This window comes from Triticum aestivum, chromosome 5A (assembly GCF_018294505.1).
Source record: "Triticum aestivum cultivar Chinese Spring chromosome 5A, IWGSC CS RefSeq v2.1, whole genome shotgun sequence".
Classification (NCBI taxonomy): Eukaryota; Viridiplantae; Streptophyta; class Magnoliopsida; order Poales; family Poaceae; genus Triticum; species Triticum aestivum.
In genome coordinates, this window is record NC_057806.1 from 171,957,744 (window position 1) to 171,982,104 (window position 24,361).

Here is a 24,361-nt window from a genome sequence, read left to right on the forward strand (position 1 = left end):
CTCCCCGGCTCCTCTCGCCCCACTGCTCCGTTCCGATCGGGGGTCTCCTCTTTCTTCATGGGTTTACGCGCACCTCCCGGATCTGAACCCTCCCCCTCCGTGCCCCTCTCAGCAGCAGCAGGAGGATGAAGAGATGTTGGTGCCACACCAGGAGCTCTCCGCCGCAGACGCCGCGCAGCCAATGGAAGGTGAGACTGAGAGCCTCGCGATTTACCCCCCAGCGTGCTTGTCCGTCTGTCACGGCGGTGTGATTGTCGGGTGTTTGCATTTCGACCTTTTACTGATCTTGCACGCGTGTTGGTCTCGGTGGTGCTCTTGTTGGCGTTGCTAGTGGTGGCGCAGACGGAGCCTACGAACACGGCGGAGAGCCAAGCACCTGAGGACCCGCAGACTTCCCGGTTCACCTGGACGATAGAGAACTTCACCAGGGTCAGCGGGAAGAAGCACTACTCGGATGTGTTTGTCGTTGGGGGATTTAAATGGTGAGTTTTGGACAACTTGCCATTTTGATTCGCCGTGAAAATGCGTCTAATGTGGGAGATGTTGGACGTTGAAGGTACTGATGGATGTGCTTGTTTTGGACGTAGGCGTGTGCTAATTTTCCCCAAGGGAAATAATGTGGACCATCTCTCGATGTACTTGGATGTTGCAGACTCGGGGAACCTCCCTTACGGATGGAGCCGGTATGCTCAGTTCAGCCTAGCCATTGTAAACCAGATCCATCAGAAGTATACAGCACGCAAAGGTATTGCTTTTCTTGGATTAATGCTGTAATCATATTTTTTAAGCCATCCGTCATGGAAGTTTCAAGGGAATATAACCTTGAAGTCTTGAGCTGACGTGGAACAGGATGAACCCATTGATCAGTTAAAATTCTGTGCATGTACTGCCGCATGTTATCTGTTTGGCTGTGCAACTGAAGCTGTGCACAGTACATGCCTAGGTTATCATGCAATAATGATGCTCGATAACACACAACCGCCTTTTTTCTTTCTTTTGGTGAGATGGAGTACATTCTTGTAGATCAAGATATACAATATTCATAACTGATGTATCACATGCAAAGCAGACATCTTTCTTGTAAAGTTTGATATAAACCTTGTCTAGTCTTTACTTCAATACTTCAATGTCTAAGGATCATTCAACTTTTATACCTGGGAGCTGGATGTTTCTCAGCTGTGCATCTCTTTTTTGTGGGTTCTTGGTCAGTGGTCAACATTGTTAAAGTAATTCAATTATTGTGTGGACTCTAGTTTGACATTGTATTTCTATGGTACTGGTGGCGCTGAAATTGTTATATATATATATATATATATATATATATATATATATATATATGTATATATGTATGTATGTATGTATATATACAGGTAACAGTTTGGGAGTTAATTTCATGAAACTTCTTTTAGGTTATCCGTAAATCACAAATCACAACATCTGCAGTTGATCGTTTTCTTTCTTTCGAGAAACTTACTGCGATACTTATTATGGATCGGAGGGAGTAGTTGATAATTTTTATAATGCACACCAGATTATGTTCTATCACGAGGAAAAAATCCTTATATTTCCACTCATATTGTTTTAGTACTTCTCGGTCAGTTATTGTTGCTTGAAGCCTGAACCTTCAATTATTTTTTATCATGCATTTAGTAATGGTATAATGATTATTAGTTTTGTTCCATGTCATCCACTCGGTTGTGCCCTCATGCTTTCAAAGACTCTTTTGGCTTGTTATTTTATGTGGTAGCTAATGAAGTTCGGTAGTAGCGGTGCTTCGGTGATATTGTGAGTTTTTAAATATTTCTGCAAAATTTCTCTGGTTAAGGCTGTATGTTGGTCCCATGTTTGGCAGATACTCAACATCAGTTTAATGCACGTGAGAGTGACTGGGGTTTCACATCTTTTATGCCTCTGAGTGAGTTGTATGACCCAAGTAGGGGCTATCTCGTGAATGATACTGTTGTTGTTGAAGCTGAGGTTGCTGTTCGCAAAATGGTTGACTATTGGACTTATGACTCGAAAAAGGAAACAGGTTATGTTGGTCTCAAGAATCAGGGTGCTACCTGTTATATGAACTCTCTTCTGCAAACCCTGTATCATATACCTTACTTTCGGAAGGTGTGAGACCTTGCTTTGTCGTACCGCACATGCTTTGTTGTGAGTTTGAATTTTGAACTAATTTTGAATCAATTCATTGGTTTTCTTCTTAGGCTGTGTATCACATGCCAACTACTGAGAATGACATGCCATCTGGGAGTATTCCTTTAGCCCTGCAGAGCCTTTTTTACAAGCTCCAGTATAGCGACAATAGTGTAGCTACAAAAGAGTTGACTAAATCTTTCGGGTGGGACACCTATGATTCTTTCATGCAGCATGATGTGCAAGAGCTCAATAGAGTTCTATGCGAGAAACTTGAAGACAAAATGAAGGTGGATGTTATACTAACAATTACCTCTATGCCAATTACTTGTCATTAACTTTGCTTTCTCCCCAGGGAACTGTTGTGGAAGGAACAATTGAACAACTATTTGAAGGCCACCACATTAATTACATCGAGTGCATTAATGTTGACTATAAATCTAACAGAAAAGAGTCCTTTTATGGTAGGACCTATAATTTGAATTGTGTTTGCATTTTATGTGCTATATCCATCTATTATTTAATGGTCACTTATGCTGGCCTTGCAGATCTACAACTTGATGTCAAAGGTTGTCATGATGTTTATGCATCATTTGATAAATATGTCGAAGTGGAGCGTCTAGAGGGTGATAACAAATACCAGGCTGAACAACATGGCTTACAGGTTCCTACAAATCATGGCTTTGAACCTGAATCTTAAGTTGCATTATCTTTGTTGTTAAATATTTTGGAATATTGGTGTGGTACATTGTACATATGAATGGCAGGGTACCTTTGCTTGCTCTATTAATGGTTACTTTCTAATGTTTCTAATGTTGCCTTGTGATCATGAGGTCACGGGTTTGAGTCCTGGAAACACCCTCTTTCAGAAATGTAGGGAAAGGCTGTGTACAAAAGACCAAAGTGGTCGAACCCTTCCCCGGACCCTGCGCAAGCGGGAGCTACGTGCACCGGGCTGCCCTGTTTTTTTGCTTGCATTAGTCAATACACAGAAATGGTTTACTTGATAGTAATTTTGGATAAAAGAGGTGTTAGTGTTGTAGCTGACGTTGTCTACGGAGGTTGTAGAGTGGGATACTCGGAGGACGCGCGTGCCGTCACCGTGTAGGCGCCGTGGTACAGTAGAAGGGTAGTGGGGAAAGATTGGAGAATTAGAGGGGTAGAAGAGAAGCATAGGCAGGAACTAGATATTTCATTTCTTGCCTTCTTACAAGGGGGAAACATCCTTATATTGACCCTTTAGGTACTTCAACACACGCTGGATACTTCTAGACTAGGCTGGGTCCATCTAAGAGACAACTGGACTCTACCCACAAACAGACTCTTCTACTAGGACATATACACCATGGATAATTCTAGACTAGGCTGGGTTATTCTGGGAGATAACTAGACTCCTCCCACAAACAGATACTTCTACCAGGATACACACACCCTGGATACTTCTAGACTAAGCTTGATAGACAACTGGACTCTAAGATGCCACAACAGTTAGGGTATGCTTGGATGGTGGCCAAAACTTACCCTATGAATATTTTTGACATGGCTAGTTCATTTTTCTTGCTAACGCTGGTCAACATATGGGGCAAACAAAAGGTCACCCAAAAATTTGGCTGGCCAAATATTTGGTAGGGCAAGCATTGGATAGAACCAAACATACCCTTAATTCTCTACTACTCAGAGATCCAGGAAAGCTGCATTGATGGAACCGGTCCTTCCTGTTTAATGAAGGAAATTGGTGTAATGGTTATATTTCTCTGATTTTCTGTTTTTGTTTCCTTGGCACCTGAATTGCAGTCAATCTTTTTTGCAGGATGCAAGAAAGGGCGTACTCTTTCTTGATTTCCCTCCTGTTTTGCAACTTCAACTGAAGCGTTTCGAATATGATTACATGCGAGACACAATGGTTAAGGTTGGACTGGTTACCCTTTTACCTTTAATTGACATCTTTTGTAGGATTGACCTTTTTGAGTTTGATTCTACAAAATAATGGTTATCATAACATCATGGTGTGCATTTGGATATGGTATGAAGGACTTTTGTGTATTAGATTGATGAAACATAGAATGTCGTGTCGATACACCTGTTGCACTTACTTTTGGGGCTACTAAACCTATTTGTGCATGAATATATGACTGATTTATTTTGTAATTGCATTGAAATAAGCTTAATGTGCCAGCTTTGCTAGAATCATCGTATGCGCACTTTTTTTTTTCTGGCAGAATCAGGTGGTTTCTCAGGGAAGTAGGCAAATGTTAAACACACCGTTACAGCCGGTGTTTGCTTTATAGAATTTTGGTACAAAGATGATTCTGATGGTTTTCTTAGGTTGACGCTGGTAGCCTAGTACCATGCTGCTTCAATAAGCATTTCAGGGATACTTGGATATCTTTCTGGCTGAAAGTAGTCATTACAGTTCACACCTCATCCTCTTGTCTTGTGTATTAGCCATTTCTAATTGGGATGACTGTAGAAACCAGATTCACTAATTGGTAGTAGAATCCTAGCATGACCTACATGCTGTAACACACTAATACATCCAGCTTGCAGTTCCATGCTTACTTTCTAGATATTCAAATGAGTACTTGTTTTGCTGTACATACTTTTTCTCATGCCAATGCCAATGGGGTCATCTTAACACAAATGTCAAAATATACATGATATAAGGGGATCCAAACATGTAATTGTTATCTTGGGGTGTGTTTGGTTGGTGGCATCAAGTGGAATATAACTGGTCGGTTCCATTGTTGGCACCTATTCCCGCGTTTGGTTGGGCAAGAGCACCGATTCCTCAAAAGGGAATACACCCCTCAGATGCGGAATGCGGTGGTTCCTCCAAATCGGCGGAATGACATGGTCCTTGGTGGATTAGTGTGCTCTCTCTCTCTCTCTCTCTCTCTCTCTCCCTCTCTCTCTCTCTCTCTCTCTCTCTCTCTGCGCCGCACCACGGAGCATAGGCGGCGGGGGGGATGGGTAGAGGACTGGTGGCGGGCTAGCACCTACAAGCAGCCCCTCCTCCTGAAATCAACTCCTCCAACGGCGGTAGCCGGGATGGCGCAGACCTGTCTCTCCTTCACCAGGGGCGGGGTGGTGGCAGCCAGGAATGGCTCATCCGAGGTGCTGTGGCGGTACGACGAGACAGCAAGCAGGAAATAGGCGTCCACCTGTGTCCTTTGGATGGCGGGCAGGCAACGGCGCCAAGCAGCAGCAGCATCAGATCGCGTGACGGTTGGCTCGTCTCCCTATCTGTCTTCCGGCGGCGGCGAAAGGGGCAGTAGCCAGCCGGCCGGTGGTGGCCACACCTGGGCAGCAGCAGCATCGGGCAGGGAACGGCTGGGGTGGCAAGCAGCGTAAGTAGCAGAGAGCAAGCAGCGGCGGTGGCAAGCAGCAAAGCTGGATCGAGTGAACTGATTGTTTTTTGTTAGCTTGGCATTGCCCTTCAATGCACGGGCAATTATCTATTGACAGACCAAAGTGGTCCGACCCTTCCCTGGACCCTGCACAAGTGGGAGCTATGTGCACCGGGCTCCCTTTTTTTGGCATTGCTTGATTACTGCTAGATCTGTGTGCTCTATGTTAACATTGATGATTTTTTTTCTGCCACTAGATAATTGCCTGTGCGTTGCAAGGGGGATATAAATATTCTAGTACCTTAGCCGTGATTTACCTGCGCATATAAATGTGATTGTGTAAATAAATGTTTATAAAATCCTGCCCATGATTTACCTACCTAAATAAAAAACACTTATTTGTTAAGAATTTATTGGCTTACCAAAGGAAACTTAATTTTATTTGGCAAGTCAATAAAAGGTGAGACAATCAAGACGGTTTTCAAGGAAAATTGGTGAAAAAAACCAGCGACAGGAGGGAAAAAAATCACAACGGAGAGAGGGAGAGGAGAACGTACGTAAGGTTGGAAGAAGCACTCTGCCTGGCAGGAAAAGGAACGCTATTCTTTTCTAATTTTTGCTGTCATTAGTACTTGTGTGATCTAGATTTTGTGCTTAATTAAGATTTCTTGTCTATTCTTATAATAGTTGCTGTGATGATACAATTTACATAGACATCAGATTATATACAACAACAACAACAACAACAACAAAGCCTTTAGTCCCAAACAAGTTGGGGTAGGCTAGAGGTGAAACCCATAAGATCTCGCAACCAACTCATGGCTCTGGCACATGGATAGCAAGCTTCCACGCACCCCTGTCCATAGCTAGCTCTTTGGTGATACTCTACTCCAATCCTTCAGGTCTCTCTTAACGGACTCCTCCCATGTCAAATTCGGTCTACCCCGCCCTTTCTTGACATTCTCCGCACGCTTAGCCGTCCACTATGCACCGGAGCTTCTGGAGGCCTGCGCTGAATATGCCCAAACCATCTCAGACGATGTTGGACAAGCTTCTCTTCAATTGGTGCTACCCCAACTCTATCTCGTATATCATCATTCCGGACTCGATCCTTCCTCGTGTGGCCACACATCCATCTCAACATACGCATCTCCGCTACACCTAACTGTTGAACATGTCGCCTTTTAGTCGGCCAACACTTAGCGCCATACAACATTGCGGGTCGAACCGCCGTCCTGTAGAACTTGCCTTTTAGCTTTTGTGGCACTCTCTTGTCACAGAGAATGCCAGAAGCTTGGCGCCACTTCATCCATCCGGCTTTGATTCGATGGTTCACATCTTCATCAATACCCCCATCCTCCTGCAGCATTGACCCCAAATACCGAAAGGTGTCCTTCTGAGGTACCACCTGGCCATCAAGGCTAACCTCCTCCTCACACCTAGTAGTACTGAAACCGCACATCATGTACTTGGTTTTAGTTCTACTAAGCCTAAACCCTTTTGATTCCAAGGTTTGTCTCCATAACTCTAACTTCCTATTTACCCCCGTCCGACTATCGTCAACTAGCACCACATCATCCGCAAAGAGCATACACCATGGGATATCTCCTTGTATATCCCTTGTGACCTCTCCATCACCAATGCAAAAAGATAAGGGCTCAAAGCTGACCCCTGATGCAGTCCTATCTTAATCGGGAAGTCATCAGTGTCGACATCACTTGTTCGAACACTTGTCACAACATTATCGTACATGTCCTTGATGAGGGTAATGTACTTTGCTGGGACTTTGTGTTTCTCCAAGGCCCACCACATGACATTCCGCGGTATCTTATCATAGGCCTTCTCCAAGTCAATGAACACCATATGCAAGTCCTTTTGCTCCCTATATCTCTCCATAAGTTGTCGTACCAAGAAAATGGCTTCCATGGTCGACCTCCCAGGCATGAAACCAAACTGATTTTTGGTCACGCTTGTCATTCTTCTTAAGCGGTGCTCAATGACTCTCTCCCATAGCTTCATTGTATGGCTCATCAGCTTAATTCCACGGTAATTAGTACAACTCTGAACATCCCCCTTGTTCTTGAAGATTGGTACTAATATACTCCGTCTCCATTCTTCTGGCATCTTGTTTGCCCGAAAAATGAGGTTGAAAAGCTTGGCTAGCCATACTATCGCTATGTCCCCGAGACCTTTCCACACCTCAATGGGGATAAAATCAGGGCCCATCGCCTTGCCTCCTTTCATCCTTTTTAAAGCCTCCTTGACCTCAGACTCCTGGATTCGCCGCACAAAACGCATGCTGGTCTCATCAAAGGAGTCGTCCAGTTCAATGGTAGAACTCTCATTCTCCCCATTGAACAGCTTGTCGAAGTACTCCCGCCATCTATGCTTAATCTCCTCGTCCTTCACCAAGAGTTGGCCTGCTCCGTCCTTGATGCATTTGACTTGGCCAATATCCCTCGTCTTCCTCTCTCGGATCTTGGCCATCTTATAGATGTCCCTTTCACCTTCCTTCGTGCCTAACCGTTGGTAGAGGTCCTCATATGCCCGACCCCTTGCTTCACCAACAGCTCGCTTTGCGGCCTTCTTCGCCATCTTGTACTTCTCTATGTTGTCTGCACTCCTATCCAGGTATAGGCGTTTGAAGCAATCTTTCTTCTCTTTAATCGCCTTCTGGACATCATCATTCCACCACCAGGTATCCTTATCTTCGCTTCTCCTTCCCCTGGACACTCCAAGCTCCTCCGAGGCCACCTTACGAATGCAAGTCGCCATCTTCGTCCACACATTGTTCGCATCTCCTCCTTCCTCCCAAGGGCCCTCCTTAATGACCCTCTCCTTGAACGCTAGAGCTACCTCCCCCTTGAGCTTCCACCACTTCGTTTTAGCGACTTTGGCACGCTTATCCCGCTGGACACGAATCCGAAAGCGGAAGTTAGCAACCACCAGCTTATGCTGGGGTACAACACTCTCTCCAGGTATCACCTTACAGTCTAGGCACGCACGCCTATCTTCTCTTCTCGAGAGGATGAAATCAATCTGGCTAGAGTGTTGGCCACTACTAAAAGTCACCAGATGTGATTCTCTCTTTCTAAAGAGGGTGTTAGCTACAATCATGTTGTAGGCTAGAGCAAAGCTTAAGACATCTTCTCCTTCTTGATTCTTGATGCCATAGCCAAAGCCCCTGTGCGCCCCTTCAAAACCTGTGTTAGATGTACCCACGTCGCCATTGAGGTCTCCTCCTATGAAGAGCTTCTCACCAATCGGTACACTCCTAACCATGTCTTCCAGGCCTTCCCAGAACTCCCTCTTGGTGTTCTCATTGTGGCCTACTTGCGGGGCATACGCGCTGATAACATTGAGAACCAAGTCCTCAACTACCAGCTTGACCAGGATAATCCGGTCCCCACGTCTCTTGACGTCTACCACTCCATACTTGAGGCTCTTGTTGATCAAGATGCCTACGCCATTTCTGTTTGCAGCCGTCCCTGTGTACCACAGCTTGAAGCCGGTATCCTCCACCTCCTTCGCCTTTTGTCCTCTCCATTTGGTTTCTTGGACGCAAACCTCTCCTCACCGCTGCATCAACTAGCTCCCGAAGCTTCCCTGTCAGAGACCCTACGTTCCAGCTACCTAAGCGAATCCTCCTAGGCTCGGCTAGCTTCCTTACCCTTCGCACTCGTCGAGTCAAATGCGAAGACCCTTGCCCATTTTCCACTACATCCGGGCGCCGATGTAGCGCGCCACTAAGGATGCGACGACCCGATCCTCGCTCACTTGCCACCGTATCCGGATCAAGATACAGCGCGCCACCTTGGGGGTGACGGCCCGGCCCTTGCCCATTTTCCACCACACCCGGGTTCCGATGTAGCGCGTCGCTGAGAGGGTTACGCCCCAACGAAAATCTTTTGGGTTTCATCTCCATAAGAGTGGCTGAGTTTTTACGTTGGCTCGCCAAGCCTATCACAACCCTCCTCCTTTACCCGGGCTTGGGACCGGCTATGTTGAGACAACATAGGCGGAGTTAGACATCAGATTATATGTGGATGATAGATCATTGTGAAATTGAAATGTATTTTGCATAATTTGTTGTTAAACATAAAAAAGGCTCTAATTGCTCATATTGTACATATGCATGTGAGAGGTAATCTCAGAATCCATTCCATTCCAACTCTCCAACCAAACGTTGAAATATAACCATTCCATTCCACATTTTATCCCCAAACAAACTCAGGAATGGAACCAACCCATTCTGGTGGAATGGAACCATGACATTCCATTCCACTTCGTTCTCAAACCAAACACACCCTTGAGCACAGCCCATATAGTTAATCATATTTGGAACCATTTAATGTGAGATCCATGCCATCCTATCTTTCATTCTGTATGAAATTGGCGACAAGTTACTTACCCATTTTGTTCTCTTTGTAACCTTTCATTAGGAGTTCTCTCTGATTAACATTTTTTGTTTTTGTTCATTTGATCTCTGTTTGCGTTTTGGTTGCTCAAGTAATTAAAATCATATTGTTTGTTCATTTCTGTTTGTAGAAATGTTTGGAAGGATGCTTATGAGTTGCTAATAAAAATAATGCCTACTGCAGATTAATGACCGTTATGAGTTCCCACTACAACTCGATCTTGATAAGGATGATGGAAAATATCTTACTCCAGATGCAGATAGAAGTATTAGGAACCTTTACACTCTTCACAGGTAATAGGTTTTGTCTGACATTTTGGTACACGTTGTGTTGTTCAGTCATTTATTTGAATGATTTATTATACTAAAGGGAACATCCATGAACAATAATCTTTGATGTATGTAGAAACTATTAATTCCAATAAACAAATCACTATTTTGTGCAGAACAGTTTGAAATGGTACTTTGGAAATTTACCTGTTACTTCTGTAGTTTACTTTCATAGTCACAGTTCCATACGAGTTTAAATGTCACTGCAATAAGTCTCAGATAGATGTGATCTGTATTTTGTTGGTGCTAATGTTGGTCACATGCTTTTATTCAGTGTTCTTGTTCATAGTGGAGGAGTACATGGTGGTCACTACTACGCTTTCATACGGCCTACACTCTCAGACCAGTGGTGAGTTTTATCTTTGGAGTTATCTGTCCTTGCATCTCAGTACTTGTACCTTAGGAAAAGACTATTTTGGGTACTGTTTATTTTTGTTCCTGCTGTTACGCATCACCAAATAGTGTGAAGCAGCACAAGGTTGTGGAGGAGCAACTCCACCTTGCTGCTACAAAGTGTACATCACAAGTGTGGAAGGAACTACTTGAACAAGTTGCACTAGATATCGCTCTAGAGGCGGAAATAGGCCAATGTGGTAGCAGGAGTTCAATCCAAAACCCCTAGAGCACAAGATCTAGTCCAAGATTTTAGATAAGAACACCAAATTCTATTATAGGTAGTGGGGTGCATAGCCTGGTTACAAACTAGAGGTGAAGACCTCTTTTTTTGTTGGGCTTTGGGAAGCCTTCACATCTGACCTACTTATAGCTAGAACACTCTAGAAAACATTACTTAAGATTCAACATTCTACTCGTAGGAATTGACAGACTGAAGAGAAGCAACAGATGCTTTATAGGCTGGAGATAATGCTTCACAGAAATATAGTTTCCAACATCAATGACATCGAACCCATACCTTTTCTCTGGTATCTCTGCCGTTGCTCGAGTAGTTCTCCTCAGCAATTTGCCCATCAGTTCACTCTTCTGTAGCTCCTGACCCTTCAGCCTGATCCCCATCAGAGGAGGTGAAAATTACATCAGCACTATCCTGTTGTTCCGCCAGTGGTTGATCTAGTTGTCCTGAGCTGCTCCTCTTGCTCTGCTGTCCACCTCGGCACACTGGCAGGCGCGTTACCAATTTGAGTCGGTGCACCAACCTGCACATCACCAGTGTAGGACTGTAGGTCGAGGCTTGTGTCACATGAGCCAAATGAGTTAATGTACTACTGCTCTCCCCCTCTTGACCAATTTCACCAACTCGAGGAAGAAAAAAAAAGGATAGACACAGGAGAAATTCAGTCCATTTCATTTGCTCCAGGAACAACTTCAGTACATGACACTCAGTTTAACAGTATGGTCTAACCACCCTTATCATTGATGAATAGGACCCGCTTGGCAGCTCCCTGATCCCGCTCGTCATTTCTTTCTTCTCTATGGGTTTGAGATGGGTATACAGTGTACAGTGTTCGAATTAGCTTCTGTGCACACTTCCTATGGGTATACAGTGTTCGAATTAGTTTCTGTGCACATTTCCTATTTTGGCTGAGTATTCAAATTAGCTTCTGCTCACATTTCGTATTTTGGCTGCATCGGCATCTTGTATTTAGTGCAACTGAAGGATGGCTTCTGACAGAGTTACTTGCATGCAGTCTGCTTGCACCGTAACGTGTTCAACGAGCTGTGACACCAAACCACTTTGTGTTCCTTTGCGTACCATTATGTTTCCTCTCTGATTGCTGTACACCTGAAAGCAGTTCAGCAAATGTTGTGTGTTGATTTTTTCTTTCTTTCTGTTTTTTTCAGGTATAAATTTGATGATGAGCGAGTAACAAAAGAAGATACTAAAAAAGCGCTTGAAGAGCAGTACGGGGGCGAGGAAGAGGTAAGTTTTTTTTTATCAACAGTTCATCCAGTATATGACCTGTTGGTTCTAGGGATTTCGCTCATCTTTTATGTGTAATATGGAACCTTCGTCTCTCTTTTGTCTTCTTTTGGAGGGAACAGTTGCCTCAAGTTAACCCTGGTTTCAATAACACCCCATTTAAGTTCACAAAGTATTCAAATGCCTACATGCTTGTATATATTCGTGAGAGTGACAAGGAGAAAATAATGTGTAATGTTGATGAGAAGGACATTGCTGAGCATTTGAGGGTGAGTCATTATATTCTCCTCTCTTTCTAGTCAGTATGGTGTACTCCTTTTGTAATAGTGAGTCAGTTCAATTGTTCTTTTGCAGATAAGGTTGAAGAAAGAACAACAAGAGAAAGAACACAAGAAAAAGGAAAAAGCTGAAGCTCACCTCTACACCATCATAAAGGTCTTGTTAATTGCTAGTGTCAGTCATACCAGTTAGCTCTACTGGTGCACTCCTTTTAATATTTCTCTATTTGGAATAAATCAACCTTAGGTTGCTCGAGATGAAGATTTGAAGGAGCAGATTGGGAAGAATATATATTTTGATCTGGTGGACCACGAAAAAGTCCGTAATTTTCGTATACAGAAACAATTACCCTTTAATTCATTCAAGGTAATATTTCTAAAGCATAGCTCTATTTTCTACCACAAGGTTTATTTTTTTTTGAGAACATGCAAACCATTGCATGTATGTGCATTAGATAGAAAGAAAAGGTCTTACAACAGTCATGTGGTCTACCACAAGGTTTCATCGCTAAGATTTACACGCGTACTTTTAACATAAGCTCAAGCCCTTGCAAAAACGATCTTTCGGTGAGTGCTCATGATTACGCACTTGTTGTCCACCTTCCGTCTCGTGGTCGGACTCCACTTCTATATGTCGACTACATGATCATCACTAGCGATGACTCTTGAGTACATTGCCTTTGTGAAGGCTCGTCTTAGTGAGCAATTTCTTAGGTCTGATCTCGATCCTCTTGGCTGCTTTCTTGGGATTGAGGTTTCTTCTATCTCTGATGGCTCCTTGATCTCCCAAGAGAAGTATACCCATGAATCCATGATCTTCTTGCTCGTGCTTCTCTTATTGATGAGCGCATTGTTGAGACCCTGATGTAGATGAACGTCCACCTCCGTGCTTCTTACGGTGAGCCTATATCTGAACCGACGCGCTACCGTGATCTTGTTGGGAGTCTTGTCTATCTAGTTGTGACTCATCCCGAGATTTCCTACGCCGTTCACATTACGCGTCAGTTTGTCTCTGCTCCCACTTCGGTCCACTACAATCACCTCCTTCGTGTTCTACGATATCTTTGTGGGACTCTCTCGCCGTCTCTTCTTCCCACGCTCTAGTTCGTTCTGTCTTCAGACCTATTTGGATGCTACTTGGGCTAGTGATCCTTCAGATTGTCTGTCCCTTTTTACTTTGTGTTTTTCTTGGAGTTTCTCTCATTTCCTGGAAGACGAAGAAACATACTGGAGCCTGTTCGAGTTCAGAGGCTGAGTTGTGGTACTCTCTCGCCGTCTCTTATGACTTGGCTACGGTGGTTGCTTGAGGGTTTTGGTGTTTCTATCACCACACCTGCTCCTCTCTTGTTTGACAGTACATGTGCTATCAGTATTGTGTGTGACCCAGTGAAGCATGAGCTCACCAAGCATATTGGTGTTGATGCTTCCTTTGTGCGCATGATCAGGTGATTGCTCTTCAGCATGTGCCTTTCGAGTTATAGTTGGTGGATTTCTTCACGAAGGCACAAACTAGAGCACAACACGCCTTTTTGTCTCTCCAAACATACTGTTGTTGACCCACCATGAGTTTAGGGCGGGGGGTTCCTGTATATGTATATATACTGCCTATGGCCCCATGGGAATACAAGTTGCTATTTCTCTAACATAATCTACATTAATTTAATCAGTTACGTTTTTGGTTCATTTGGATCTCTTTTTTTCTTTTGCCAAATGTGCTGTTTGATAGGAGGAAGTTGCAAAGGAATATGGCATTCCGGTACAGTCTCAGCGCTTCTGGTTGTGGGCTAAGAGGCAAAATCATACATACCGGCCCAATCGTCCGCTGGCCCCTCATGAAGAAGCACAATCAGTGAGTGATAAACTGTTTTGAAAGATTGAACTTGTAACATTTCAATTATTTTGATGGGTGGAAAACTGTTTGTTTGGTGTTATTTGCTCGATATTTCCTTTTTCATTCTTTCTGGTCTCTTGCCGTCATGTCAATGCAAAATTGGTTAATCTGATAGTTCTGTTAGTTGCGAGCACACATAAGTTGCAATTGGATGGTAAGTTGGTAACTTAAATGGAAAGTTGTACCCTTCTTACTGTAAGGGCTGTTTGTGGTCATCTCTCAAGTAAGTATATTGTGGTGCATTGGTGTATTTGGTCTCATAATCCATCAATTCAGTTGAATTGCTAAAATGAGGTGTCAGTGCAGTAAATCACTATGACTTTTTGAGGTATGATTTATTGCTCCTATGTTTGTTGCTCTTTGTATGTTCTTTCATCACAATTCATACCTATACTAGAGCAGTTTGTATGGCCTTCAGGTCTATTTAGGTTGAAGATGGTGGATAATGCCTTGGCCTTTTTACTTTCCGTTCTATTTTATTTGTGTTGTGATTACAATATAGTATCTCATTACTTGTCACGTGCTGCACAGGTGGGGCAACTTAGGGAGGTATCAAACAAGGCACACAATGCTGAGCTGAAGCTATTTCTTGAAGTAGAGCTAGGATTGGTATCGTATAAATCAGTTTCAGTTTATTGTTTCTTTTGTGTACATATTTTGCCTATTTTATCATTAAATTAGAGATGCCTGACCATGTCTTATTGTTACCTGTGTAGGATTTGCGCCCAATTCGTCCTCCCGAGAAGAGCAAGGAAGATATTTTACTTTTCTTCAAGCTTTATAATCCTGAAAAGGAAGAGCTTCGGTATATCTCCTCTCAAGGATCAACTTCTATTTTTGATACAAAAGACTCAGACACTGACATCATTTTGTTATACAGTTTTGTTGGTAGGCTTTTTGTTAAGGCTTTGGGAAAGCCATCTGATATCCTGACAAAACTTAATGAAATGGCTGGATTTTCCCCAAATGAAGAAATCGAACTTTATGAGGTGAGTGCAATATTCAGTTATGTACAACTATGTTTTATTTCTCTTGCTATGTATGCATTCTTGTACTCATTTCGTTGTGGTTAATTGCTAAATTGTACCTTGGATGGAAGTCAATGATCTTGTGGCATACATGCATATACCTATAGTAATTATCTTCCCTATATGAATATTCTGAGCTTTTTGTCATTGTTATGCTGCAGGAAATTAAGTTCGAGCCTAATGTGATGTGTGAACATATTGACAAGAAACTTAGTTTCCGATCTAGTCAGGTTTGGGAAAAAAAACTCGTTTTCAGATACAAATTTCTTTCAGGTCTGTAGTTATAAAAGATAAACATTGGTTCCTCCACTTACTCTTTCTTGTGTTAGCTTGAAGATGGGGACATAATCAGTTTCCAAAAGCCATCTATACCAGGTGGCGATACTCAAGTGCGCTATAAAGATGTTCCTTCTTTCTTGGAGTATGTTCATAATAGGCAGGTATACTCAGATACAAGTGTAGTATTTTCAACTTGACTCATTTGCTTTGCGCCAGTCTACTCTACCGCACCAAGTGTTGTGTTTTCAACTTGACTCATTTGTTTTGCGCCACTCTATTCTACCATTACGTACTTAAGTACTTGTAATCTTCTTGTAAATCTGGTATGATGTTCTTCTCTATGTAGCCGTTTACTTAGTTGGGCAAGAGTTGGGTGTTCATGGTAAGCTTGAATCTCCAAGTCGAAGTACCAAAACAGTTTCAGAACAGAGCTTTTAGAGAATCTATAGACCTTAGGGTGTTTTCATGACACTATATCCCTTACAATAATTTCTTAGATTTTTGCTATATTACGATATATCCATTTTCTGTAATAATATGATGGTATATCCATTAGGTGTGCACTTGTACATAAACAGAAGTGCCGTGTGTTCATACCAATATGGGCATGGGCCGCCCAGCCCGACGACCCGGCCTGGGCCTAGGCTGGGTTGAGTTGGGGTTGACACCCGAGCTAGGCTCAGTCCTCAATCTGCAGCCTGAAAGACAATTTGGGCCGGGCACAGGCTCAGATTTTCAGCCCAGAATAAACCCGACCTGGCCTGAACTACCTCAGATCTAGATCCGGCCTAGTCCCCAGCTGCCATATAAATCTCCCTCTGTCGCATCCCTCCCCCCCCCCCCCCCACCCCCATAACCCTAGCCTCCACACCAGATCTGGAGTTCTGGACCACCTCTCCCCCAAACTACCGAGCACAATGTTCTCCCTCCCCACACAACCAACCTTGCAGCGGCGTCCCCCTCTGTCACCTTGGCGGTCCTCCTCACCACCTCAACCAGACAAATAGTGGTGGTCGACCTCTTGGCGCTGGGGACACAGGAAAGCCGACGAAGTTGTGCCTCAACCGGAGGGCGGCGGCGGTCGCCATCCTCCCCACCACTCCTGCTAGCCTCACATGCATTGCTGCACAGAGTGCGTTGCCATCCTCCCCACGTGCTCCTACCACTAGCCGATGCTTCCATGAGCAATGGCTTCTCCCATTGGCCTCTGTTGAGTATATGAGCAATTTTCCATTAAGTTTTCCAGAAATGCGGTAGATAAATCATGATTGTTTGGCATGAGAAACAATAAAAATAATGTGGTTATTATATTATTATCTCTCTATGCGCCAGGGGAAAATAAACATTGCTGGTGTGCCAGTGTACTAAGTACACAAATAAATATAGGGAAACATGCACTTTATTGATCTCTCATTGGAGAAACAAAATTACAACACCCCTTTACATATGCGCACTCCGTGGCCATCTAGCGCGGCCGAGATGACTTGGGCGATTGTGAAGTTCTGGTTCACGGGGCTTGGAGAGCAACCGATTAATTACGTCCGCGAGTCAAAGTCGCGGACCACCTCCGATTAAGCTGCTACAATGGTGGTCGTCTTCAAGTCTTGTCTTCTCCAAGTGCTCGGTGTAGAGGATGGTGATGATGTGGTGGACTAGAAGGGTGGAGTGGTGCATCCGTCACTCCGACGATGCTTAGCAGTATCCCTCCGGCTTTGTGGATGTTCGATGATGAAGTTGTCTCTAGCTCAAACAGATGGGCGGCCTTCGCCTTATCGGTGCTCGGCCTAGTGGTGCCCGCCTCGTAGGCTTCGGATATGGTGGCTTGCCTTTGCCGTGTCGGTGCCCGGCAAGATATGGATTACTTCATTGGAAAAAGACATGTTGGTGAAGTGGCTTCACCTCGTCTGAGCTTGGTCGATGTTGGGGATGTGTTGATGTAGAAGCTGAAGTAGACTTGAGCCTCGCCGTGTGGCGACGTTGCTTGATGATAGACGACAATGCAAGCTTGACAATGTAGACCTCGGGGCGTTGGAATTAGGCAAATGACCTCTGCCTAGTGTAGACGGTTGACGTAGAAGAATGGTGGTGTACGGGTGCAGTCGTCCGCGCGGGCGATAAGTCTGTGAATATGACTGACATCATGTCGAAGTAGGTGTCTGGCGCGCGCCAATGTAGACGATGTCCTCATTAGATGAAGATTTGACGTAGATGAATGACGCCGTGCCAATGTAGACAATGTCCCCGCCAAATGAGGAGTTGATGTAGAAAGATGTCAATTGGTCAGTGTAGACTGATGGTAGTGTGACGATGTCCATGTCAGGTGCGAAGTAGATGAAGATGGCAACACCATGTCGATATAGTCACCTTCGTCGAGCTGAAGGTTGATGACGACGGCACCGACGCGGTTCCGTGCGATGAGCTAACTAGCTCCCGGGTCGGTGAAGATAGGTGTTGATATGTCGAGCGTCACGGTTGGTGATGGCGTTGGCTCATGTGGCAGCTCGGTCGACGACGACATGGTAAAGTCAATATGCAGGCAACATCTTGTACCTGAAAGTATATATGTGCATGTAGTGGAAGAAACATGGTGTAACGAAGCCACGTTCTAGTGCCATCCCCTTGGTGTACTTCGCTGCCTTGTCCTCTCTCGCTTGGCGCATCGCCTCCGCACTTGTGTTGACATAGAAGTAGCATGTTGGTTTAGATGGGAGAAGGCACTGCCGGTCTGCTCGTGGATGTACGTCTGGGCATGGGTGAGAGAAGGCATGCACCGTTGGTCTGTTCCTGGCGCGCATCCGTTAAGGCGGCCATACATCCGTTATGGACGCATGTGCCTGGAGGCAGCGAATGCTTGTATCCAAGGCGAACGACAGTGGCGCCATACCTGTTATGGATGTATGGCTGCCTTAACGGATGCACGCCAAGGATGTATGGTCACCTTAACGGACGCGCGCAAGGAACAGATCGACGGGCAGGCCGCACACGAGAAGCTCCTCTATCTTCGGCTGTTAGGGCCGCGACGAGGCTGGATCGCTCGCCGGCAGCACCGTCGTATGATACATATTTGGCGATGTAGTCTGAGGGCAGAGCTAGCAGTCTGCTGCACATGGGCCAGCTCTTATAATCCCACCATCGTCTCCGTTGCTATTCCCATATTTTGCTCGCTGGATGTGTTGAAATGAGAGAGATAGTATGGGAGAAATAGAGAGAGAGGATTAATTAGGCAGGCATTCCATTGAAAAAGATGGACGCTGTGTGTGACTTCATTCTTCTCCTTGTTGAGGTAGATGGTGGTGGAGCCTTGACACCGGCCTCCTCCTCCCGGCGCGTGTGCAGCTACGCTTGTTCACCTGATGGATGCTTGTGCTGCTTCACCGGCTGGATGTACGCCCTAGTCGCTGGCGCGTTGTCCGCGGCCACCTTGGACGCGCGCGGACGCTCGCTCAGTCTTCAATTTGTTGGGGCATGCTCTGTGTCGCTGCTCTCGGCTGTATGTGTACGCCTCCCGGCTGTGTGCGTATGCCCTTCCTTGGATGCATGCTTTTCAATTTGTTGGGGCATGCTCTGTGTCGCTGCTCTCGGCTGTATGTGTACGCCTCCCGGCTGTGTGTTTATGCCCCTCCCTGGATGCATGCTTCACTGTCCAGCTAATGGGCTTCGCATCCCTAATCTGCCTAATGAAGAAGGTAAAGAGAACAGCAGAGATATTAATCAATGTGCATGGTTCCTGCATCGACTCGGCCTTGATGCAAGTCTTGACGTCGCTACCACTGAGGGTCTCATTGACGCCGTGGAGATGGCACCGGGGCTTCTTTTCTGAACGTTTGTTCTTCGGCCGTGTGTGCCATGCCGCAGCCTCCTCTTTGTGTTGTCCCGGCGGTGCCATACAACCATGGATTGGCTTTTGGTTCGGGCACGTGTGCCATGCCGATGTCAGTGCGTCGTCCACGGCTGCTGTGTTCCTTAGCTGCCTCTGTATGCTGCGTGCTCACTGATGGAAAAAGGCACCGTGGGCCTGTTTCAAGCCGCATGCTCGTCGCCGTATGGCGTCATTTGCTGCCCCGTGGCTGCATTGTGTGCGAGTGCACCGAGTGCTAGGGCCTTTTCCGCAGGCTCCTCCCCCCTCTCCTCCCTCCGTGTATCTCTTATCCTCTCCCGCTAATCGTTCTGCTCTAGTATTTATAGGCAGATGGTAGGGCACAGGTGAGACCTCATGGTTGCAGATAAGATAAGTACGTACTTGTGAGGGTCATCGTTATCTCTTCCTGCTTATCCGGCTGGTCATTAAGTTGTGATGCGCATGTACGCAACTAAGCATGCGGTGCACCACAACTCCTGATCGGTCGGGCATGCACGAATACGTGGTCATTTGCCTCTGTACCACTTGGCCATTTGGTATATACGTATATACCAGTACTACTTCACATGTATATCTGGCCATGGTGTGCCATGCATGTATACTGATGTGTAGAAACACCACACATTCACGAATGTGATGGATGCCGTAAACAAATGTGTTGAACTTGATGCACTTTATTTATTTATTTATTCTTATTTGCACGTAATATGTACAAAATCTTGTTGAACAATGATGAACCATATTAATCACGATCAAAATCTCATCGAACAATGACGAACATATTAAACATAATGATCGAATGAACAGAAGTACTACGCATGGTAGACATTTGATAAAAGTAACATGTCCAGATCAATTGTAGTGCCAATAGTCCAAACATAATCCCTAACAAAAGGGATAAGAACACATACAGTGAAATGGAAGAAGAGTCGTTCATATCAGTAGTTATGTCGTCTTGACGTCGGGGAAGTAGTTGTTGGGGAAGAACTTGGGTGCAGCCACGTTGAAGAAGAATCCAGCAGTCGCGCAAGAGCGCTCCTCGAAAACTTGATCGCCTCTCTCCCGTGCAGGATCACAAGAGTTGTGGTTTCAGAGGCCTGCACTTCACGGTGCACGCCATGAAACGGAGTGAGAAAGTCGCAGGCGCAAGGTTTTGGAACTACTCCCTCCGTTTCCAAATATAAGACCTTTTAGATATTCCAATGTGGACTACATACGGATGTATACAGTCGTATTTTAGAGTATAGATTCACTCATTTTGCTCCGTATTTAGTCCATATTGGAATACCTAAAAGGTCTTATATGTAGGAACGGAGGGAGTAGGAGGCATAGGTGTGGTGTCAAATGGCTGCATCTACATTAGAGGAGCGAGCTCTTGTAGAAAAAAGTGAAATGGCTCCACCAGGGAGACAAAGAAAACAAAAACTGATCCACTACAGGGAGAGGAACAGTCCATGTTAGTTTGGATTTCCACTAGTAAAAAAACATTTCAACTTATTTCCTACATGACAAAAATAAGGCAGCACGTACATGTGGCATAGGTCCTAGTGTGGCTTAGCTTAATCACGAAACGCGACGCGTGTGCGAGGCCAGGCGGGCGGCAGAGGAGAGCGCGTGTGTGCCCTCTTCTGAAGCTCTTTTTTTTTGAACACAGTACAGACGCAAGCGCTCATATACACGCGCATACACTCACCCCTATGAACGCACGCACGCACACCCTACCCCTATGAGCACCTCCGAAATACTGAGCCGGCATATCATCTTGAAATTTACGAAGTCACGGTAGGCACCTCGTCGTCGACAGGTACGTCTCCTCCCACTGAATGCGCATCGCCGGAAATCCTGAAATAAATCCAGGAATAAATGCGAGCACCAGGATTTGAACCCTGGTGGGCTGGGGATACCAGTCCCTCTAACCATCCAACCACGGGTTGGTTCGCCTCTTCTGAAGCTCTTAGTGGTGTGTGAAGGAACCAACCTTATATGTTGGTCCAACACATGCTGCACAACCGGGGTGGGACTAAACTTTCCACATTGTCATGCATGAATGGGCCATGTGGGCTTCTCGGATTTCCTAGGAATATTGGAAATAGTAAAATGGGCTAAAAGCCCAATAATTCCAACAGCCTCTTCTCGCTGCGGTGTCCTCCCATTGTCAGTTGCTCCCCTGCGCGGCGGTTCGTCTCGCTGGCCATGGTCTGCTGGCTGCTATATCAAGTTGATCCAGAAGAGATTGCCGATTGTACTAGGCCACCATGGTGTATTGCTGGATGTGTATGGCCCTATGGTGTATGGTACTTGTATGTTTGGAGCTCAAATTGATCTGTACAACTTGTATCCGTGTCGTTGTTTGATGTTCATTTTTTTTGGCCAATTTCAGAGATTATTTTCATAGTATGTACCACCTGGAATTTTTTCTACTGTCCAAGTAGAGCTCTTGGGCTTTTGGACTGGGTCTTGGGTTTCAGGCTTTTGCTTGGGCGGGGCTTGGGCTTGTACTTACAATATCTGGGCTTTGGGCGCCCAGACTTGGTTGTTGAGGGTCAACTTCTGCAAGCCTGGCCTGAAACCCGACCCGGCCCAAAGAATGCCCAGGTTTAGTTGATACCTTATGTTAGTTAGATCGCAGACATGCAATACATAACTTCTTTTTTCTGTTTGCAGCTAAACTTGTTCACTGCTCTTCTTTTTTCCCAGGGTCTTGTTTACTATTACTGAGATAAATATTTGTTTTGAGTACCATAGGTTGTGCACTTCCGGTGTCTGGAGAAACCAAAGGAGGAGGGATTTTGTTTGGAATTGTGAGGGGTCACAAATCATTCCCAATTTTGTACTTACATATGTCTTTTTAGTCAACTCGAAAAGATATAATAGTTTTCTTCACTTAGGTCGAAGCTTCATACTTATGATGATGTTGTTGAGAGAGTTGCACGCCAACTTGGATTAAATGATCCATCAAAAGTTCGGCTTACGTCTCACAATTGCTATTCTCAGCAACCTAAACCACAGCCCATCAGATATCGTGGAGTAGAGCATCTATTGGATATGCTTGTCCATTATAATCAGGTTTAGCTTCATCTTTCTTTTGTTTATTCAGGAAGGCCAGTTTATTATTTAAAAGATGTAACATGACCCGATTTCATACTAATTTTCTGCCTACCTTCCTTTCAGACTTCTGACATACTGTATTATGAAGTCTTGGACATTCCACTGCCAGAATTGCAGTGTTTAAAAACACTTAAAGTTGCATTTCACCATGCAACGAAAGATGAGGTTTGTTTGGCTGCCTGAGTGCTTGGTACATGTTCTTATCTCCATCTTCAGTTGCCGCATCATTAATGCAAATGATCTGCCAGGTTGTAATTCACAGCATCAGGCTTTCGAAAAATAGCACCATCAGTGATGTGATCACTGACTTGAAGACCAAGGTTAGCACTCATCTACCATTTCAGATTATTCAGTCCTTTTTTTCTTCTGTTTGGAGCTGAAGCTAGAATTGGATAGCCTGACTAGATGCAAATGTAACCCATGGCTGGTATCTATTGAGTAGCTACTATAACCCTTTATCTCGTGGTTGTATGCTCAACAGGTTGAACTATCCAATCCTGATGCTGAGCTCCGCTTGCTTGAAGTTTTCTACCACAAGATTTATAAGGTCCGTGCATGTTTATTTGCAAATGGAGATGGTGCACTTTATACACAGTGCTTCTGTACATCCGGGCATACTCTTTCGACGTTCTTTTGGCATCACTGAATAAAATAATCTTACCTCTATCTGCAGATATTTCCACCTCATGAGAAGATAGAGAACATAAATGATCAGTACTGGACACTACGTGCTGAGGAGGTTCGTGGCATTATCTCTGTTTTGTTTGATGATGTTGACCTGTTGACATACTAGTTATGTTGCACACGTTTTTTTTATGTCATTTGTCTTGCACTACATTGTTTCTACTGAAACAGATTCCAGAGGAGGAGAAGAATCTCACTGCACAGGATCGGTTGATTCACGTCTATCATTTCATGAAAGATCCTAATCAGAACCAGGTACCACACTTTCCATATTTCTACCTTAAAAGATATTAGTCTATGGTGTGTTGCATGGAGTAGCTACCGATATGCTGGACCAATATAAGCTGAGATCGTTATCATGGCCAACAGCAGATTCAGAATTTTGGAGATCCCTTTTTGCTGGTCATCCGTGAAGGTGAGACTGCTGCAGAGGTAATGGACCGTGTGCAGAAAAAACTCCGAGTTCCCAATGAAGAATTCGCCAAGGTAATCCATACTTACATATCCTAATAATCTGTTTGGAATGAACTATTCTGCCTGCATGTATTGCTTTGGTATAGATAGAGGAGGTTTGTTGGATTTAGTATGTCTGTTGCTCCAGTTCTGCATACCCAAAATTTCCAGACGTTTCTGGTATTTCCAACCCATGTCTGTTGAGGATATGAGCGTGGAGTTGAAGTGTCAAAAACTCAAAATACTTACCTACACCCCCAATCAAGATCCTTAATGGTATTTAAATTGAAATAAGTTACTTGTCAGAAAATGTTTGTGTACATCTGTTATCCAGACAATAATCTTCTACGTGTCTTGTACAAAAGTAGGAATACGCCTTTCTCCACTTTACCGTGTGCGATCCATTTCTATCCCTACTATGTTCTCAGGTGGTTATCTTCTGTTGATTTGTGTGTATGGAAGCTGAAGGTATGATGGTTGGAGATGGGGGTTGGTGGTCAGAACACAAGAGTGTAACGAGGTCCCCCTCGGACGTACGTCAGGGCTCATTCCTGTCCAAAGAGGCACTGAACTATTGGGGCATTTTTTGGTTTATTTATTGGTCGATGCGAAGTTACATACGAGGTCCTTTATTTACAGGACCAGCTATGTACTGGTAAACAGACGACC

At 44.6% G+C, this 24,361-nt stretch overlaps 1 protein-coding gene across 5 annotated transcripts in view; it reads left to right on the top strand.

The window, feature by feature from the left end:
* The window catches only part of LOC123102741 (ubiquitin C-terminal hydrolase 12), a 29,422-nt gene that overhangs the window by 338 nt on the left and 4,723 nt on the right, over positions 1–24,361 (top strand). The window contains exons 2-29 of one of the 5 annotated variants that reach the window (XM_044524172.1): positions 113–188; positions 332–482; positions 588–745; positions 1,853–2,118; positions 2,211–2,429; positions 2,495–2,603; positions 2,688–2,803; positions 3,950–4,048; positions 10,088–10,197; positions 10,508–10,582; positions 12,034–12,112; positions 12,235–12,381; positions 12,467–12,547; positions 12,638–12,757; positions 14,117–14,239; positions 14,813–14,890; positions 14,998–15,086; positions 15,162–15,270; positions 15,471–15,539; positions 15,639–15,749; positions 22,193–22,248; positions 22,336–22,513; positions 22,619–22,720; positions 22,804–22,875; positions 23,037–23,102; positions 23,229–23,294; positions 23,411–23,494; positions 23,612–23,725. In XM_044524172.1, coding sequence (XP_044380107.1) covers positions 113–188; positions 332–482; positions 588–745; positions 1,853–2,118; positions 2,211–2,429; positions 2,495–2,603; positions 2,688–2,803; positions 3,950–4,048; positions 10,088–10,197; positions 10,508–10,582; positions 12,034–12,112; positions 12,235–12,381; positions 12,467–12,547; positions 12,638–12,757; positions 14,117–14,239; positions 14,813–14,890; positions 14,998–15,086; positions 15,162–15,270; positions 15,471–15,539; positions 15,639–15,749; positions 22,193–22,248; positions 22,336–22,513; positions 22,619–22,720; positions 22,804–22,875; positions 23,037–23,102; positions 23,229–23,294; positions 23,411–23,494; positions 23,612–23,725 — 3,123 coding nt within the window. Of the gene's footprint in view, positions 1–112; positions 189–331; positions 483–587; positions 746–1,852; positions 2,119–2,210; positions 2,430–2,494; positions 2,604–2,687; positions 2,804–3,949; positions 4,049–10,087; positions 10,198–10,507; positions 10,583–12,033; positions 12,113–12,234; positions 12,382–12,466; positions 12,548–12,637; positions 12,758–14,116; positions 14,240–14,812; positions 14,891–14,997; positions 15,271–15,470; positions 15,540–15,638; positions 15,750–22,192; positions 22,249–22,335; positions 22,514–22,618; positions 22,721–22,803; positions 22,876–23,036; positions 23,103–23,228; positions 23,295–23,410; positions 23,495–23,608; positions 23,726–24,361 lie in introns of all 5 variants that reach the window. The other 4 variants (XM_044524170.1, XM_044524171.1, XM_044524169.1 and 1 more) reach the window with 4 other exon arrangements.